The sequence below is a fragment of the Chrysemys picta genome, chromosome 9 (genome assembly GCF_011386835.1).
Source record: "Chrysemys picta bellii isolate R12L10 chromosome 9, ASM1138683v2, whole genome shotgun sequence".
NCBI lineage: Eukaryota > Metazoa > Chordata > Testudines > Emydidae > Chrysemys > Chrysemys picta.
Genome location: NC_088799.1, coordinates 33,686,846 through 33,705,326, shown reverse-complemented (window position 1 = coordinate 33,705,326; position 18,481 = coordinate 33,686,846). Strand labels below are relative to the sequence as shown.

The 18,481-nt window shown below is 43.0% G+C and overlaps 1 protein-coding gene across 2 annotated transcripts in view; it reads right to left on the bottom strand.

Annotated features, from left to right (window-relative positions):
• DNER (delta/notch like EGF repeat containing) overlaps nucleotides 1–18,481 on the bottom strand; it is a 284,460-nt gene that overhangs the window by 224,212 nt on the left and 41,767 nt on the right. The window contains exon 1 of one of the 2 annotated variants that reach the window (XM_065556947.1): nucleotides 2,437–2,490. The exons of the other annotated variant lie outside the window; for it this stretch is intronic. Coding sequence (XP_065413019.1) covers nucleotides 2,437–2,475 — 39 coding nt within the window. The 5' untranslated portion in view covers nucleotides 2,476–2,490. Of the gene's footprint in view, nucleotides 1–2,436; nucleotides 2,491–18,481 lie in introns of those variants that run through there. 2 annotated transcript variants of the gene reach the window in all.

Below are 18,481 nucleotides of genomic sequence, written 5' to 3'. Positions count from 1 at the left end.
ACTACCAACCCTGCAATCTCAGTGTGGGATCTGGGAGTCATGCTAGTCTCTGTAATTTTAATGCACCATCACCAATAATAAAGGTTCTGAAGACCATATTATGTCCTCTATTATAGCTGTGCAACCCCACTGCCTTCAAAGGAATTACAGAGCTGTAACTGATTGGAACTTCATGAACTCTTCTCATTCTCTGTCAGCTGTGTTGGCTGTGCCAGATTAACAGCACTAAACAGCAGTTAAGACTTATTTTTGTCACTCAGGTACACACTTATACCTCTGCATACACACAGAGAGCTGATTTTAGAAGAGATCTTTTCACCAAATCAGTTTTAAGAGTACAACAATATTTTTGTCCCAAGGTTGTCAAAAGGAGATCAAAAAAATGTTAAATCATTTTCAACAATTCTGTGTGTGCAGAAGAAATAGAAATAATATTTTAAGACTGCAGATTGGGAAGTCAGTAATCCCGTGCAAAATGTACAAAAGAGTTCACTTTCTGACCCTAAGGAACGACCTGAATAATTCCAAATCAGCCCCTAGAAGTTTTCCTATAGCAAATTTCAAACATGAATAGAATTAACAGGACATCTGAGAACATGGATATATGCATACACAGAATACATTATATATTACACACACCCATTTAGAATGAAGTCTTGAGAGTATACAGGGAATCTAGATTGGGATAATCTAAACTATAGGAAAAAAAACCTGAACATTTTATTGTCAGAGCTATTTCTTAAAAAACAAATGTAACTCTCTGATTACACAGGATTGTGTGCCCATTTAAGTACCTAAATTCAGATTTAAGTCCTTAACTTTAGGAACTCATGTTTGATATCTGGACCCATACTGAAGACTGAAATTAACTTCCTAATGAGAAAACTGTGCTCCAACATACCTGTATCATTTAGTGGAATCTCATGGATTTCAGTGAGATGAAGTAACTAATTCTTCAGTACTCGCTGTAGTTTGTGTTGAGACAAAGTAAGTGTTTGGTTTGTCTCTCTATGCTATATATTTGACTAAATTTAAGGGTTGTTGTTTTTCTGACCAGCTATTGATTCTTGCATCTGAACCACTGAATTCCAGGGACTTTGGGTGCTGTAAGAAGCTAATTTGCAATACACATCCTCCCTGCACAATACTTTAGTAACAGAAAACTTCCTAAAGGTTTACACTATAAGTCTATTCTTGTAAAAATTTCTTTATAGGGTAATTCAAATAGAATTAGACATTTTTAATCAAACAAATAACTTGTACCTACATGCATTAGTCATAATAAGATGTTACTAATGAATTTCTCTGGAAAAATTCATTCACTATGAAGAGATTACTTTGTACAGTAACTCCCCACTTAACGTCCTCTTGCTTAACGTTGTTTCGATCTTGCGTCCCTGCCCCATTATAGAACATGCAATGCTCCGCTATAATGTCATTTGGCTGCCTGCTTTGTCCACAGCAGGCAGCCCCCAATCAGCTCCCCTATGCCCTCCCCCCCACCAGCGCCTCCCACCCACTGGCAGACCCCGCAGATCAGCACCTCCCCCTTTCTCCCCCCACCTTCTGCCCGCAGCAATCAGCTGGTTTGCAGTGTTCAGGAGGGAGGGGGGAGGAGCGAGGACGTGGCATGTGGAGTAAAGGGGGAGGAGGTGGGAGGGGAGAAGAGGCGGGTTAAGGCTGGCTTGCAAATCCTGTGTGATGATGACGATCCTGACAGGGAACGCAGCTCCAAAGTGATTAGGGGAGTTGGTCATCTAATGACTTGCTATAAAAGAACTTTACCAAGAAAAAAAAAGGAAAGCAAAACAACAATCTCTAGATGTGTTTTTTTGAGTTCAGAAATTTCAGCAAGAACAGCAAGAGGAGCAGCCGGACAATCCACCCTCTTCCACTCTCTGACTCCACCACCTCAACCAAGCTTCATACTCAGCAGTGATGATTGTAGTATTAAATTGCTTGCTTACAATTGTTTAAAATGTATATAATGCCTTTTGTCTGGCAAAAAAAATGTCCCTGGAACCTAACCCCCACATTTACATTCATTTTTATGGGGAAACTGGATTTGCTTAACATCGTTTTGCTTAAAGTCGCATTTTTCAGGAACATAACTACAACGTTAAGTGAGGAGTTTCAGAGTAGCAGCCGTGTTAGTCTGTATCCGCAAAAAGAAGAACAGGAGTACTTGTGGCACCTTAGAGACTAACAAATTTATTAGAGCATAAGCTTTCGTGGACTACAGCCCACTTCTTCGGATGCATATAGAATGGAACATATATTGAGGAGATATATATACACACATACAGAGAGCATAAACAGGTGGGAGTTGTCTTACCAACTCTGAGAGGCCAATTAATTAAGAGAAAAAAAACTTTTGAAGTGATAATCAAGCTAGCCCAGTACAGACAGTTTGATAAGAAGTGTGAGAATACTTACAAGGGGAGATAGATTCAATGTTTGTAATGGCTCAGCCATTCCCAGTCCTTATTCAAACCGGAGTTGATTGTGTCTAGTTTGCATATCAATTCTAGCTCAGCAGTCTCTCGTTGGAGTCTGTTAAGTGAGGAGTTACTGTAGTCAATTTTGGAGGCCTCATTATATTGAAAATGGAAACAAGTACTAAAAGGCAATTAAAGTAGCCTATTTTCTTCTTTGTGAAGCAACAATTAACATAAAACATATTAAAACTAATGTCAAATATAATTTAAATGCCACAGTATTCCACTAATATAGAATGTAGAAGTTCAATTTGGAATACTATAGTGGCTATGAAGATCTATGGCACTTCAAAGTAATAGTTGATAGACCACCAATCTGTACCTGCATAAGCAATTATGTGAACTGGTAATCACCAAATTTTTAATTTTAATTTAATGTACTTTTCATAAAAAATGGAAAGACACACACCAAAAGGTTTCTTTTACCAAAAAAGAAATCCCCTCAGCTCTAGAAATAAAAGCTTCCTTCACAGATGACATTTGCATGTTATGTCCATCAAAGAGGAGCTTTTCTTCATGAGATTTGAAAACTTATTTTAAAAAAAATTCAATATTTTCCTTTCTGATTTTATATATTAAAGAATTATCATGTAAACCAGTGAAAATTTCTGTGCATCAAACTGTTAAAAATATACAACTTCTGTTCTGGACTATGATGATACTATAACTTACCTATCTTGTTTTCATCCTATTTATAGTAGTTGTGTGTTATACACCATGGACTCACATTTCTGCTCTTCATACAGGAACCTAGACATCTTCCAGATACACTCCCTCTCAGTAACCAGGTAAACAATTATTATTGGTAACATTTCATCCTGGACAAAATTCAAAAACGGAAAAGTTTTGATTTTTCCCCTGAGGAATTTCACCAATAGATTTCCACAGTAACAGATATGGCTGTGGGTAAAGAGACTTCAGTGTTTTGTGCATGCTATTGAACTGTTCTCAACCGCCAAAAAAAACACCTAACAAGCTAACTGGCATTGTATAGACAATGATTTTCATAATCTTTCACAATCTTTTAAAATCTTTTCAAAACGTTTTTATACTTAATTGTAGGGCTTTCGATTAATCATAGTTAACTCATGTGATTAACTAAAAAAAATGAACTGCAATTAATCGCAGTTTTATTCACACTGTTAAACAATAGAATACCAATTGAAATTTGCTAAATATTTTTGATGTTTTTCTACATTTTCAAATATATTGATTTAAATTACCATGCAGTATACAAAGTAGACAGTGCTCACTTTATATTGTTATTTTTATTACAAATATTTGCATTATAAAAAAGGCAAGCAAAAGAAATAGTATTTTTCAATTCACCTCATACAAGTACTGTATGAGGTGAATCTCTATGATGAAAGTGCAACTTACAAAAGTAGATTTTTTTTGTTATATAACTGAACTTAAAAACAAAACAATGTAAAATTTGAGCTTATAAATTCACTCAGTCCTACTTTTTGTTCAGGCAATCACTAAAACAAATAAGTTTGTTTATATTTATGGGAGATACTGCTGCCTGCTTCTTATTTACAATGTCACCTGAAAGTGAGAACAGGTGTTCGCATGGCAGTTTTGTAGCCGGCATCGCAAGGTATTTACATGCCAAATATACTAAACATTCATATGCTTCGTCCATCATTCCAGAGGATATACTTCCATGCTGATGAAGCTCGTTAAAAAAATAATGCATTAATTCAATTTGTGGCTGAACTCTTTGGAGGAGAATTGTATGTCTCCTACTCTGTGTTACCCACATTCTGCCATATATTTCATGTTATAGCAGTCTCAGATGATGACCCAGCACATGTTCTTCCGTTTAAGAATACTTTCACTGCAGATTTAACAAAACGCAAAACCAATGTGAGATTTCTAAAAATAGCTACATCACTCGACCCAAGATTTAAGAATCTGAAGTGCCTTCCAAACTCTGAGAGGGACAAGGTGTAGAGCATGCTTTCAGAAGACTTAAAAGAGCAACACTCCGCTGCGGAAACCACAGAACCCAAACACCAAAAAAGAAAATCAATCTTCTGTTGGTGGCATCTGACTCAGATGATGAAAATGAACATGCATCGATCTGCACTGCTTTGGATGGTTATCAAGCAGAACCCATCATCAGCATGGACACATGTCCTCTGGAATGGTAGTTGAAGCATCAAGGGACATATGAGTCTTTAGTGCATCTGGCACATAAATATCTTGCGATGCCGGCTACAACAGTGACATGCTAACGCCTGTTCTCACTTTCAGGTGATATTGTAAACAAGAAGCAGACAGCATTATCTCCTGCAAATGTAAACAAATTTGGTTGTCTGAGCGATTGCCTGAACAAGAAGTAGGACTGAGTGGACTTGTAGGCTCTAAAGTTTTACATTGTTTTATTTATGAATGCAGGTTTTTTTGTACATAATTCTACATTTTTAACTTCAATTTTCATGATAAAGAGATTCCACTACAGTACTTGTATTAGGTGAATTGAAAAATACTATTTCTTTTGTTTTTTACAATGCAAATATTTGTAATAAAAATAAATATAAAGTGAGCACTGTACACTTTGTATTGTGTTGTAATTGAAATCAATATATTTGAAAATGTAGAAAATATCCAAAACTATTTAAATAAATGGTATTCTATTATTTAACAGTGCAATTAATCATGTGATTATTTTTTATTCACATGATTAATCGTGATTAATTATTTTAATCGTTTGACAGCCCTACTTAATTGTTTTGTGGTATCAGTGCTTCATAATATCTTGAAATTTCATCTTTCCACTACTGGAAGATGACTGTAGCCTGAAATTTTAAATTCAAAGAGAACTACTAAGCATCAATATTTTTGCAAGCAGTTGGGAATAACTGCTATTTTCTCTTATTAATCAAGATATCAAAATATTTTCCCCTAAACTATTAAATATACAGAGTCAATACTGAAACATTTTTTTTAATTCAGAGATTCAACTACAAAACTCACTTTGGGACCCTTCTGATTTTATAAATAATTCTGAAAATGTCAATTCTGAAAACATTATACTGATTTTCCTTTGCCTTGTGCAACACTTTTATTTAGAAGGGTTCAACAGTTGCTTACTATATACTGTTTTTTCCCCCCTATCTGGAGATTTGGCCCATAACACTATACCAATGGTTATACAGACAGAGTTTAAGGCCAGAGGGACCAGATCATCTAATCTGACTTCTTGTATATCACAGGCCACTAAACACCACACAGCCATCTCCACACTAAGCCCAACAACCATAATTAGACCAAAGTATTACAGCCCTCAAGAGACTAAACTACTGTTTACCACAGGTACATCACCAAAACATTGAAGCAGTCCAAGTACATCATAATTCTAATGGACAGTAAATACAGCCTTAACTGCCATTAGTATCAGTAAACAGAGCGAATTAAGAGGCATGAATGCCAGTACCTTTGAGAACATTATTATTTAACCCTCTTGATTAAAGCTGTTTTCACAGATTCAGATTCCAAGGCCAGAGGGACCAACGGGATCATCTAGTCTGACCTCCTACTAACACAGGCCATAGAACGTTGCCAAAATAATTCCCAGAGCATATCTGTTAGAAAAACATCCAATCTTGATTTTAAAATTCCCAGTGATGGAGAATCCACCACGACCCTTGGTAAAATTATTCCACTGGTTAAATATTTGTTCATAGGTAGATGCTTATAGATTATAATCAAATCATCCTTTAATCTTCTTTGTTAAACTAAACATATTGAGCTCCTAGAGTCTATCACTATAAGGTATTTTTTCAAATCCTTTAATCATTCTTGTGGCTCTTCTCTGAACCTTCTCCAATTTAATTAACATCCTTCTTGAATTGTGGGCATCAGAAACGTATTCCAACAGCGATCACTCCGGTGTCAAATACAGAGGTAAAATAACCTCTCTACTCCTACTCAAGATTCCCATTTACACATCCCAGGATCACATTAGCTTTTTTGGCCATTGTCACACTGGGAGCTCGTGTTCAGCTGTTCATCCACCAAAACCCCCAAATCTTTTTCAGAGTCACTGCTTCCAGGATAGAGTCTCCCATCCTGTAATAATCCCCTACATTCTTTGTTCCTAGATGTATACATTTACATTTAGCTGTATTAAAAAACATATTCGCTTGCATCCTGTTTACCAAGTGATCCAGCTTGCTCTGAATCAATGACCTGTCATCTTCATTATTTACCACTTCCCCAATTTTTGTGTCATCTGCAAACTTTATTAGTGATATTTTATGTTTTCTTCCTGGTCACTTCAAGGGCCACACATGAGCAGCACACTTGAGATTAGCCTTCAATCACCTGCATTGTGGGCAGGTATCCTCCACTCATTTCTAGGTGTTTGATTTTTAGATTGTGATTATGTCCCCAGATCCAGCGTTCAGATACCACAGGGATGGTTGCATTAAGAAATACCTAGGTTTAGTATGCTTGGGTTGGCTACATGTTTTTGAGAATGCTTGGTACACAATATTGTATTGTCTCAATGACATGACCAAGTGAGGCAGTCAAACAAAGCTGGTGAGTTTTCGTCAGGCAAGCATCTGCAATATCAGCAGTTGATGATGACAAGCCAAAAGGTGTGTATGACTGCAGGGAATAAACATTGCTTCCCGGACTGTTTGTGGTTTTATTTTTGTTAGTATTTTTATACTGTTTACTTTTTATGCACTTATCCAGCAAATCATAGCATTCATGTTGCTTGGGATAGTATACATGGAAATGCTTGATTCTCACATCTAAGGATTTCTTCAGTTTACTATTGCATGTCTATCATAGAATAATTCTGAAAAGCTGTTATTTGGACCTTCTGCTTTGGTACATTATTTTGGAGCCTTATTTTATTTTAGCTTTGGTGCATTGCTTCTGCCTGTACTACATAAAGCTATTATTATTATTAATTACTTGTATTACCATAGCACCTACAAGCCCTAGTCACAGGACCAGGACCCCATTGTGCTATGTGCTGTTCAAACAGAACAGAAAAATGATCCCTTCCCCCACAAAATTTACAATTTAAGTATAACACAAGAGACAACAAATGGATACAGATTGGAGCATACAGGAAACAATGAGACAGAATTGGTCAGTACGATAGGCAGTGGTCTCAACACACCAGTGGCTTAATCATTGTCAAGTTTTTTGTAGACATCAAAGCAAAGGAGAGTTTTAAGGAGGGACTGGAAGGAAAATAATGAGCCAGCTTTGTGGATGTTTACCGAGAGTTCCTCCCAAGTGTGAGGGGCAACATGGGAGAAAGCACAAAAGGTTAAAAAGTGGGCGATGGAGGCTAGTCATGGGCATAGACATTTCAATAATGAATGAGCGATGATAGGTTGGGTGGAGATAGGTTGTGAAGAGCATTGAAAGTGAAGACAAGCAGCTTATGTTTAATATGACAGAGAAGGGAGAACCAGTGGAGGAATTCAAAGGGAGCGATGACATGGTCAAAACAATGGTCTAGGAAAATTCTCTTTGCAGCAACATTCTGAAGGGATAGGTGTGGGTTAAGATGGCATTTACCAAGGACTGAGAAAAGGATGTGACAGTAATAGAGATGCAAGATGATGAGAAGCTAGATGAGAATTTTGGTTGCTTGAATGGACAGGAAAGACTGTATTTTAGAGATGTTATGCCAAAAGAATCATGTGCTTTCTAAAAAAAAAATTTATTATTATTATTTTTACTGTCCTCAAAAAAAGGATTCAAAATTGGCAACAATCAAAAAAGAAAATAGATACTCACTGCAAATGTTCTTTGGTCGGTAGGCATATGTTATTTATGGGGAAGAGCAGTTTTCTTGATGATCTGAAAAGTCAGTAGCAAGCTCTTGTATCAGCCTTGACAACTGTAGGCCAGCAAATCAAGAAACCAAGAGAATCTAAGTTTTCTGTCAAGCCTGCATTACTGTCATTTATTAAAAATTATTTTTATTATAGTTGCACCCAAAGTGTGATAGGTCCTGCTGGGGCAATTTGGGCAGAATCTTGTCTTCAAAATGTTACAACATACAAAGTGGCAGGTGGCACATCTTGTTAGTTCTACATTTTATATAATTTGTTTTATTTATAAAAATTAGTTTGAGTTGAGTTGAGTTGGTTTGGGTTACTTAGGCCTGGTCTACACTAGGAGGTTATGTGGAATTTAGCAGCGTTAAATCGAATTAACCCTGCACCCGTCCACACAACGAAGCTATTTAGTTCGACATAGAGGTCTCTTTAATTCGATTTCTGTACTCCTCCCCGATGAGGGGAGTACCACTAAATTCGACATGGCCATGTCGAATTAAGGTAGGTGTGGATGGAATTCGACGCTAATAGCTCCAGGAGCTATCCCACAGTGCACCACTCTGTTGACGCTCTGGACAGCAGTACGAGCTCGGGTGCTCTGACCAGCCACACAGGAAAAGCCCCGGGAAAATTTCAATTCCTTTTCCTGTCTGGCCAGTTTGAATCTCATTTCCTGTTTGGACATCACGGCGAGCTCAGCAGCACCGGCAACGATGCAGAGCTCTCAAGCAGAGGTGACCATGCAATCTCAGAACAGAAAGAGGGCCCCAGCCTGGACTGATTGGGAAGTCTTGGATCTGATCGCTGTGTGGGGCGATGAGTCCGTGCTTTCGGAGCTGCGCTCCAAGAAACGGAATGCGAAGATTTACGAGAAGATCTCAAAAGCCATGACAGAGAGAGGATACACCCGGGATGCAACGCAGTGCCGCGTGAAAATCAAGGAGCTTAGACAAGGGTACCAGAAGACCAAAGAGTCAAACGGATGCTCCAGATCCCAGTCCCAGGCATGCCGTTTCTACGAGGCACTGCATTCCATTCTAGGTGCGGCCGCCACCACTACCCCACCACTGACCGTGGACTCTGAGGATATTGTCGACGGCCGCTTCCTCGGAGATGTTAGCGGATGGGGAAGATGAGGAAGGAGATGAGGACGACGAGGCAGTCGACAGCGCCTACAACGCTGATTTACCCGACAGCCACGATCTCTTCATCACCCTCACGGAGATCCCGTACCAACCCTCCCCAGGCTTTAACCCGGACCCTGAATCAGGGGAAGGATCAGTCGGTAAGTGATTTAAACATGTAAACATTTATTTTGAACAGAACAGGAATATTAACAATGGGTTTTTCATGATTAGTTTCCCCTACGCGCTTAACGTTTTAGTGCTTGGCAGTGCAACTACTGCAAAAGAATCTAACAATGTCCAGTTTATCATGATTAGTTTGCCCTAGGCGCTCTACTTTTTAGTCCTTGCCAGTGCAGCTACTGGAAAATAAGGTCGATATGTCCGGGGATAGAGCTGAAATCCTCCTGGGACATCTCCACGAAGCTCACCTGGAGGTAATTGGAAAGCCTTTGCATGAGGTTCCTGGGGAGAGCGGCCTTATTGCGTCCTCCATGGTAGGAAACTTTTCCACGCCAGGCTATCATCAAGTACTCTGGAATCATTGCCTCGCAGAGCATGGCGGCATACAGCCTTGGTTTTTGCTGGCTTTCACGCAGCATGCAGTCTTTCTCTGTGTCAGAAATCCTCATCAGAGTGATGTCGCTCATGGTGACCTGCTTTGAATTAGGGAAATATTAGTATTGGGACTGCTTGCCTGTTCCTTTACATAACTGTAACCGGCCGTTTACAGCCACCCAGTGGAGGCAGGAGAGGGGCAGCATACAGGGATCTTTCCCGGGGACAGCCGTGAGGGGGTGGGACAGGGGCAGAGTTCATGCTTGCCGGATTGCCGGCAGCAGGAACTGGCCAACGCTAGGAGCATTGCTTTGAACATGAAAGGAGGGCGCTGCTATAATTTAAGTTTTAAGCAGCCAAAAGTCTATGGCTTACCATGTCAGCCTGCTACCCGAATTCCGCTGTCCTGCCCCGCTTGTCTGATCTCCACTGCAAGACCCCAGGCACTGAATGCGAAGGCCGAAAATTCTACCTTGTCCTGAGTGCGCATGTGATAGGTGCTGTGCATGGTCTTGTTCACAGAGAAAGACTATGTTCATTGTTCACAAAAATGTATCTTTGTGAGGAATTCACTCCCTTTTTCCCATCCCACAGCTGCGACTGTCTCCCGACCTACCACGGCATCCCCCTCCCAGAGGCTGGCGCAGATTAGGCAGAGAAAGAAAAGGACACGGGACGACATGTTCTCAGAATTTATGGGCTGCTCCCGAGCCGAGGCGGCCCAGCAGACCCAGTGGAGGGAGAACATGTCGCAATACCAGCAATCACACAGCGAATGGGAGGAGAGGTGGCGGCAGGAAGACCAGCAGGCGACTCAAACACTGCTTGGACTAATGAGGGAGCAAACGGACACGCTCCGGCGCCTTGTGGATGTTCTGCAGGACCAGAGGCAGGAGGACAGAGCCCCGCTGCAGTCTCTCTCTAACCACCCTCCCCCGCCACAAAGTCCCATACCCCCCTCACCCAAAGTCCCAAGAAGGAGGTGCGGCAGGGGCCGTGAAAACTGTCACTCCACCCCTGCAGACTGCTCAAGTACCAGAAGGCTCTCTTTCCCAAAAATTTGATAAGTCCTTTCCTTCCTGCCTCACCCAAGCCCCCGTCCCAGTTTCATCCCCTAACTGTGTAGTTGCTAATAAAAAATACGTTTCTGTTAATTACTGTTTCAGTCATGTTCTTTTAGAGGAGTGTGTGTTTGAAGTGGTGGAAGGGGGTTGGTAATTGGAGAGGACAGTCACCTTTACCAGGGTACAGACACGGGGGCAGGTTCAGCAGAAGGTCACACACACATTGCAGTCACTAGGCACCCTGGTCAATCTGGGAGGTGGTTTTCATGTTCTGGGGGAGGGGGGGACTATGTCACTTTGTGGCGGGGGAGGGCGGTTAGAGATCTTATGCAGCGGTCCTTAGCCTGGATCACAGGCTAACCGTCCTCCCCCACCACAAAGTCACATAGCCCCCACACACAGAGTCCCGAAAAGGAGGGGTGTCAGGCTCCGTTGAAACAACCAGTCCACCACTGCGGACCGCTCTAGGAGCAGGAGCCTGTCATTCCTCGAGTTTAGAAGCGTTCTTTCCATCACTACGCCTGCCCCCCACCACAGTCTGCGTCCCAGTTTCAACACTTTACCGCGAAATCCGTAATAAAGAAAACGGTGTTCATTAACAAAGTTCCATTTATTTTATTTTTAAACGTGTGTTGGAAGGGGGTGAACGGGGTATGTAACTGGAGAGGATAGTCAACATTAACTGGGTAAAAAAACGGGGACAGGTTCAGCTTCTCTTTAAACAAACGTAATAGTCACAGGTTACCCTGCTCACTGAGGAACCTAGCTTTCAAAGCCTCCCGGATGCAAAGCGCATCCCGCTGGGCTGTTCTAACCGCCCGGCTGTCTGGCTGGGCGTAATCAGCAGCCAGGCTATTTGCCTCAACCTCCCACCCCGCCATAAAGGTCTCCCCCTTGCTCTCACAGAGATTGTGGAGTACACAGCAAGCTGCAATAACAATGGGGATATTGGTTTCACTGAGATCAGAGCGAGTCAGTAAGCTTCTCCATCTCCCCTTGAGACGTCCAAAAGCACACTCCACCACCATTCTGCACTTGCTCAGACAGTAGTTGAAGAGTTCTTTTTCACTGTCCAGGGCGCCTGTATAGGGCTTCATGAGCCAGGGCATTAGCGGGTAGGCTGGGTCCCCGAGGATCACTATAGGCATCTCCACATCCCCAACAGTTATTTTCTGGTCCGGGAAGTAAATGCCTTCCTGCAGCCGTCTAAACAGACCAGAGTTCCTGAAAACACGAGCGTCATGAACCTTGCCCGGCCATCCGACGTTGATGTTTGTAAAACGTCCCCTATAGTCCACCAGTGCTTGCAGCACCATTGAAAAGTAGCCCTTTCTGTTAATGTACTGGCTGGCCTGGTGGTCCAGTCCCAGGATAGGGATGAGAGTTCCATCTATAGCCCCACCGCAGTTTGGGAATCCCATCGCGGCGAAGCCATCTATGATCACCTGCATGTTTCCCAGGGTCACTACCTTTGAAAGCAGTAGCTCAACGATTGCGTTGGCTACTTGCATCACAGCAACCCCCACGGTAGATTTGCCCACACCAAAGTGGTTCGCGACTGACCGGTAGCTGTCTGGCGTTGCAAGCTTCCAGAGGGCTATGGCCATTCGCTTCTGGACAGTCAGGGCTGCTCGCATCCGGGTGTCCTTGCGCTTCAGGGCAGGGGACAGCAACTCACAAAGTTCCAGGAAAGTTCCCTTACGCATCCGAAAGTTTCGCAGCCACTGTGATTCATCCCAGACCTGGAGCACTATGTGGTCCCACCAGTCCGTGCTTGTTTCCCGGGCCCAGAATTGCCGTTCCACAGCATCAACATGACCCATTGCCACCGTGATGTCCTCGGCGCTGGGTCCCGTGCTTTCTGACAGGTCTGTGCTACTCTCAGACTTCAGGCCCTCACCCCGGTGCCGTAGCCTCCTCGCCTGATTTATCTGCATCTGCCTCTGGGAAAGGTGGATGATAAGCTGCGCGGTGTTGACAACGGCCAAAACTGCAGCGATGATCGCAGTGGGCTCCATGCTCGCAGTGCTGTGTGGCGTCCGCGCTGTCACTCAGAAAAGTGCGCGAACTGATTGCCCGCCGGCGCTTTCAGGGAGGGAGGGTGGGAGTGAAGGTTGAATGACGACAGTTACCCAAAACCACCCTCGACACATTTTTTGCCCCAGCAGGCATTGGGGGCTCAACCCAGAATTCCAATGGGCAGCGGGGACTGCGGGAACTGTGGGATAGCTGCCCACAGTGCACCGCTTCCAATGTCGACGCTTGCCCCATTAGTGTGGACTCACAAAGTCGAATTACTGTCCTTAGTGTGGATACACACGTTCGACTTTGTAATATCGGTTCCACAAATTCGACTTAAGTAGAATTGAACTACTCTCATAGTGTAGACATACCCTTAGTAGGGGCTGAAGTAGGGGAAGGAATGGAGGTAAGTTGTGTTAACAAGAGAGGAATGGGTACAGGATGAGGAAAACTGAGGGAAAGAGTGAGAGGGTGGAACGCAAGAAGCATGTTGGACAGGGAGAGAGAGATTGAGCTGAAAGGTTGCAGGTGGTAGGAGAAGGCCAGAATGAAGGTGGGACACCCAGTCAATGGCAACAGAGCAAGTAAGAACAAAAATCCAAAGTCCAAGTGCTAAAGATGAGTAAATAAGATGTCATGAAGCTTCTATAATGGAGAAGCGATGGAGAAGAAATATATGAAATAGAAGACAAGCTGATTAAGGCAAGGAAAGGCATTTATGTTCACCCAGTGTCACAGGGTGAGCGGGGCCATTTAAGAGGGAACTGGTCCAGCCCACCTGTGTTTCATTAACAGCCTCGCCATGGGTCTTGTATCAGAGGGGTAGCCATATTAGTCTGAATCTGTAAAAAGCAACAGAGGGTCCTGTGACACCTTTAAGACTAACAGAAGTATTGGGAGCATAAGCTTTCGTGGGTTCTTACCCACGAAAGCTTATGCTCCCAATACTTCTGTTAGTCTTAAAGGTCCCACAGGACCCTCTGTTGCTTTTTCCATGGGTCTTGATAGCTAGGGTGACCAGACTGCAAGAGTGAAATATCAGGACACATTGGTCGAGCGGGGGACGGGGGGGGACGGGGAGGAGGGAAGAGAGACGGACAGACATAGGTGCACAGCCCTGACTGGAGCCAGAGGCACACTGGTCCGCCTGGCCCTGTGCTACCAGCGTGCCCCTTCCTGTTGAGGGTGGGCCCATGCTGCGCCACACAGCTCCCCTGCCCAGCGCCCCCGGATCCACTATGCCCAGAACCCCCCTACAACCCTTCCACCACAAATGCACAGTGCTGTGCACACACACCCAGCCCAGCACCCCCTGCCAACAGCCTCACCACAGCTACCCAGCACCCCACACAGAACCCCCCACTTGCTAGTTTCCCAATACACACAGATTTCCCCTCCCTCCCAGTGCCCTTCCCCACAGCCCCACCACCACAACTACACAATGCCCCACACAGACCCGCACTGCCCAGTGCCCTGACACATACAAACCTCCCCCACTTCCCAGCACCTTCCACACCCTTACAGCCCAGCGCCCCACACACACCTCCCAGACATTCACTCCATTACACCCTGCCCCCTTCCCTGGCATACTTACCAGCCCTGCTGGGAGGTCTCTGGCTCCTAGGGTGAGAGCGGCAAGGGGAGGCTCCAGACTCTCCACGTGCTGCGCCCACCACAAGCGCAAGCTCCGTGGCTCCCATTGGCCGGGAAAAGCGCCAATGGGAGCTGCCAAAGCCGCGGAGCGGGGCTCGCAGGCGCCAGCAGTATGCAGAGCACCCCCACCCTAAGAGCCAGAGGGACCTGCCAGGGGGCGAGGTGGGGAGTCCCGGCAGTGCCCACCTGGGGCGGTTCCCATCCCGGGAAGCATCCGGCAGGCTGGTCCCTCTAGTTCCTAGGGTCATGGGTCGGGTCAGGGGGCGGAGGGCTCTCTGCCCACTGCCAGCTCCTGCAAGCCCCGCCTCTGTAGTATGTGGCGCTCCTGCCGGCAGGCGGGCGCTGGGAGCTGCCCCAGGAAGCGGTGAGTGGCGGCGCCGCAGCTGCGTTCTGAACGGTCCCCGATATCGGGACAAAGGGTGTCCCAACCGATGTAAGGTCGGGACACGGGACAAGTCCCCTAAAATCATAATATCGGGTCCCCTAATATCGGGACATCTGGTCACCCTACTGATAGCGGCCATCTCATCTAGTCTCTACAAGAGCCAGAGGAGAGCAGAACACAGGAGGAGGAAGCCATAGCAGAGACTGCACAGAGTAAGAAAGGCTCCTGCAGGGAAAACCCTGAGACCAGAAGAGTTACTCCAACTAGGAAGGGCTGGGAGTGGTCTACTGAAGCAGGAAAGATCCTGAGATATCAAACAGAGTTTCTAGGTAAGCAGGCCTGGGAGTAAGACTCCTGCAGTGAAGACCCTGAGACACTGGGAGTTTGAAGGAGGGGCTCAGCAAGGAGGGGCTCAGCCCAGCTTAAGGCTGGGGATAGGAGGAGACGTCTTATGTTTATTTTGAACTTTATGCTAAAAAAATGAGACCCTAAGAAAAGGTATTACTGAACAGAGAGAAGCTTGTTTCAGTTACTGAAGAGTCAGAAGGGGAATCATAGAAAAGTAGGGCTGGAAGGGACCTCAAGAAGTCATCAAGTCCAACCCCCACAACACTGTGGCAGGGCCAAGTAAATCTAGACCATTCCTGACAGATGTTTGTCCAACTTGTTTTTAAAAGCTTCCAGTGATGGGGACTCCACGACCTCCCTTGGAAGCCTATTTCAGAGTTTGACTGCCCGTATAACTGGAAAGATTTTCCTAATATCTAACCTAAATCTCCCTTGCTGCAGATCAAGCCCATTACTGCTTCTTCTACCTTCAGTGGATATGGAGAACAATTGGTCACCATCCTCTTTATAACAGCCCTTAACATATTGGAAAACTTATCAGGCCCCCCCTCAATCTTCTTTTCTCAAGACTAAACATGCCCATCTGAACTTACTGAATGGCCGTAATTTGCAATGGTGTTTTGATAATTCTGTTTTGCCTTTGTTTTCTTCTACATTTTATATCAAAAATTTGTTGCTATATGTTGTATAACAGTTCGTGAAAAGGTTAGAAATATAAACTATTTAATTATATATCTATAGCTATAGATATATTTCATCTGCTCTCCTCATTGTCTTCTATTTTAAAATTGTGTTAAACTTGGACTAGTTATTGTCTGCTGTAAACATCATTATTTCATGTTCCTCATAGTTTTGGAAACATTCTGAACAAACTAAACACACTTTAGTCCAAATATTTCCACCATTGGACAAAGGCAACAACAATCATTCCAGCCTATCCCGACAATTATCTCAGAAAAGTCAAGGTAGCTGTCACTCTTGTTGGTATCATCCTTGTGAGGGAGGATGTGGTAATAAGCTTCAAGCACTCACAAGTTGAGAATGTCAAAAAGGGATTCAAATTTTTATTATATACATATGAAAGCAGAATATGAGACAAAATGTGGACATAAATATCTCCCCAAAAGGAAAACTCCAGGCTTTGCCCTTAGAGTTTAAAATTTAACTTCTTTTGCTAGCATTAACTGGTACTGCTGTATCTGAGCTGTTGCTGTGCCCTCCAAAAGTCTGGCTGTTTTGTGATGCTACTGCACATGGCACTTTTAGTGATAGCTTTCCTCGTGCTTAGTCTATGCAGCCTCAATTGTTTTCTGTAAAACACATTAAAACACCCATTACTTCTGAATGCACATTCAGTGACCTCATGTTCCAACTCCACAACAGAAAAAAAAGACAGTAATTATCTGCAAAAATTCTAGCCAAAGCTAATATTGCTCTTTCAAACAGATGAAGCAGTTTTGAGAATGCTTTAGTCTTGCCAGGTCACAATCTATACTGGCCCCTACAGATCTCTTCAGAAACATCAAACTTTACAGACCCAGAAACTGCTGAACAATCTACTTCTCAAAGAGCTTATTCCAAAAAAAGCAAACCATGTGGTGAAAATATGTTAAATACAATTACTGTCAATATATTTGAAAATATAGAAAACATCCAAAACTATTTAAATAAATGGTATTCTATTATTGTTTAGCAGGGTTATTAATCACGATTAATTTTTTTAATCACTTGACACTTGACAAGTTTTTAATCACCAGTGTGTATTTTGTGTCTCTTAATTTCCCCCTAAGTTTTGTTATTGTCATCAAACAGTTTATATGTTTTTGTCAATTTGGGGGGGATGGAAAGTCTTCAGTGATACCCAGGCCACCCAATCATCTTTTGAGCATATGTCACAGCAACACTCCATCTAGCCAAGGAAGGCTTGACACAACTCCCTCCACCCATGCATAGCACTCTAAGGACCTAATTCTCTCTCTTTGACACCATTTAATTGAATAACGGTGTTCCTGATTTATAAACCAGTACAAGTGAGAGGAGAATCAGATCCTGAAAGCCTGATAAAAGGGAGTCTCTGAAGAACAATGCAAGACACACGTTCTTACTAGGAGTTGAATGCAAAACTGCCAGCCCAGTGAGAAAGTCAGAGCAACATAGTAGCTAATAGCTTTCAGTCATAAGCCTCCCATTCTTGGAAACTCCCTTGTTTATGCTTCCCCCATGATGGTGGCTTTCATTTTTGGGAGTTTGTAATACACACACACAGCTTCAGAAAAAGAGACTGTAGATACTTTTTATTGCTGCAGAAAGGAAAATATACTGTGATGTTAAGAGAGCCTGCCTAGAAATTTTAGAAGTGTATTATTACTCTTTTGTTCTATTTGCAGCTTGCATACTGTTGCACTGTAACCTCATTTTTATCACCCTAAATCACTGAGTGATTTGTGCCTGCAAAGTTGAGGTCAGATTTGGGCCCTGTGACTCTACTAGTGTAAAGTCACTTATGATTACTGAAGTTTGTCTTTTCCTCTTTAATAATAATTATCATGCTTAGCATATTACAATTTTAAAAGGGCTGAGCAAACATCAACTGATGTATAATAGAGCAATGATAATGAACTACTTCTTGGAGCAGTTCGACTACACCAGTCTTTTTTCTGAAAGTAGTTCTCTCTCTTTAAATTTTATATTTCAGTGTTACTCAGGACAGTAAAACTCATAGCTATATAGCTCTGCTTGCTGGCAATCACTGCCTTAGCCTCTTGGCGGTTTCCATTATAAATGCCATATTCTTACACTAATTATTTGCTTTCAGCTTAACATTTTTATGTGTATTGATAGTTTAACATGCTTTAGTATCGTTTCCACAGTTGACAATATTGGCAAAAGTGACTGGATAAAGAAACAAGATCAATGGTACCATAACATGGATTCTTTTAGAACCTCAGCAAGTTACTTGAGTACAATTATATTATTGATCTTGTCCGTTAAATCCTACTTTTATTATAAA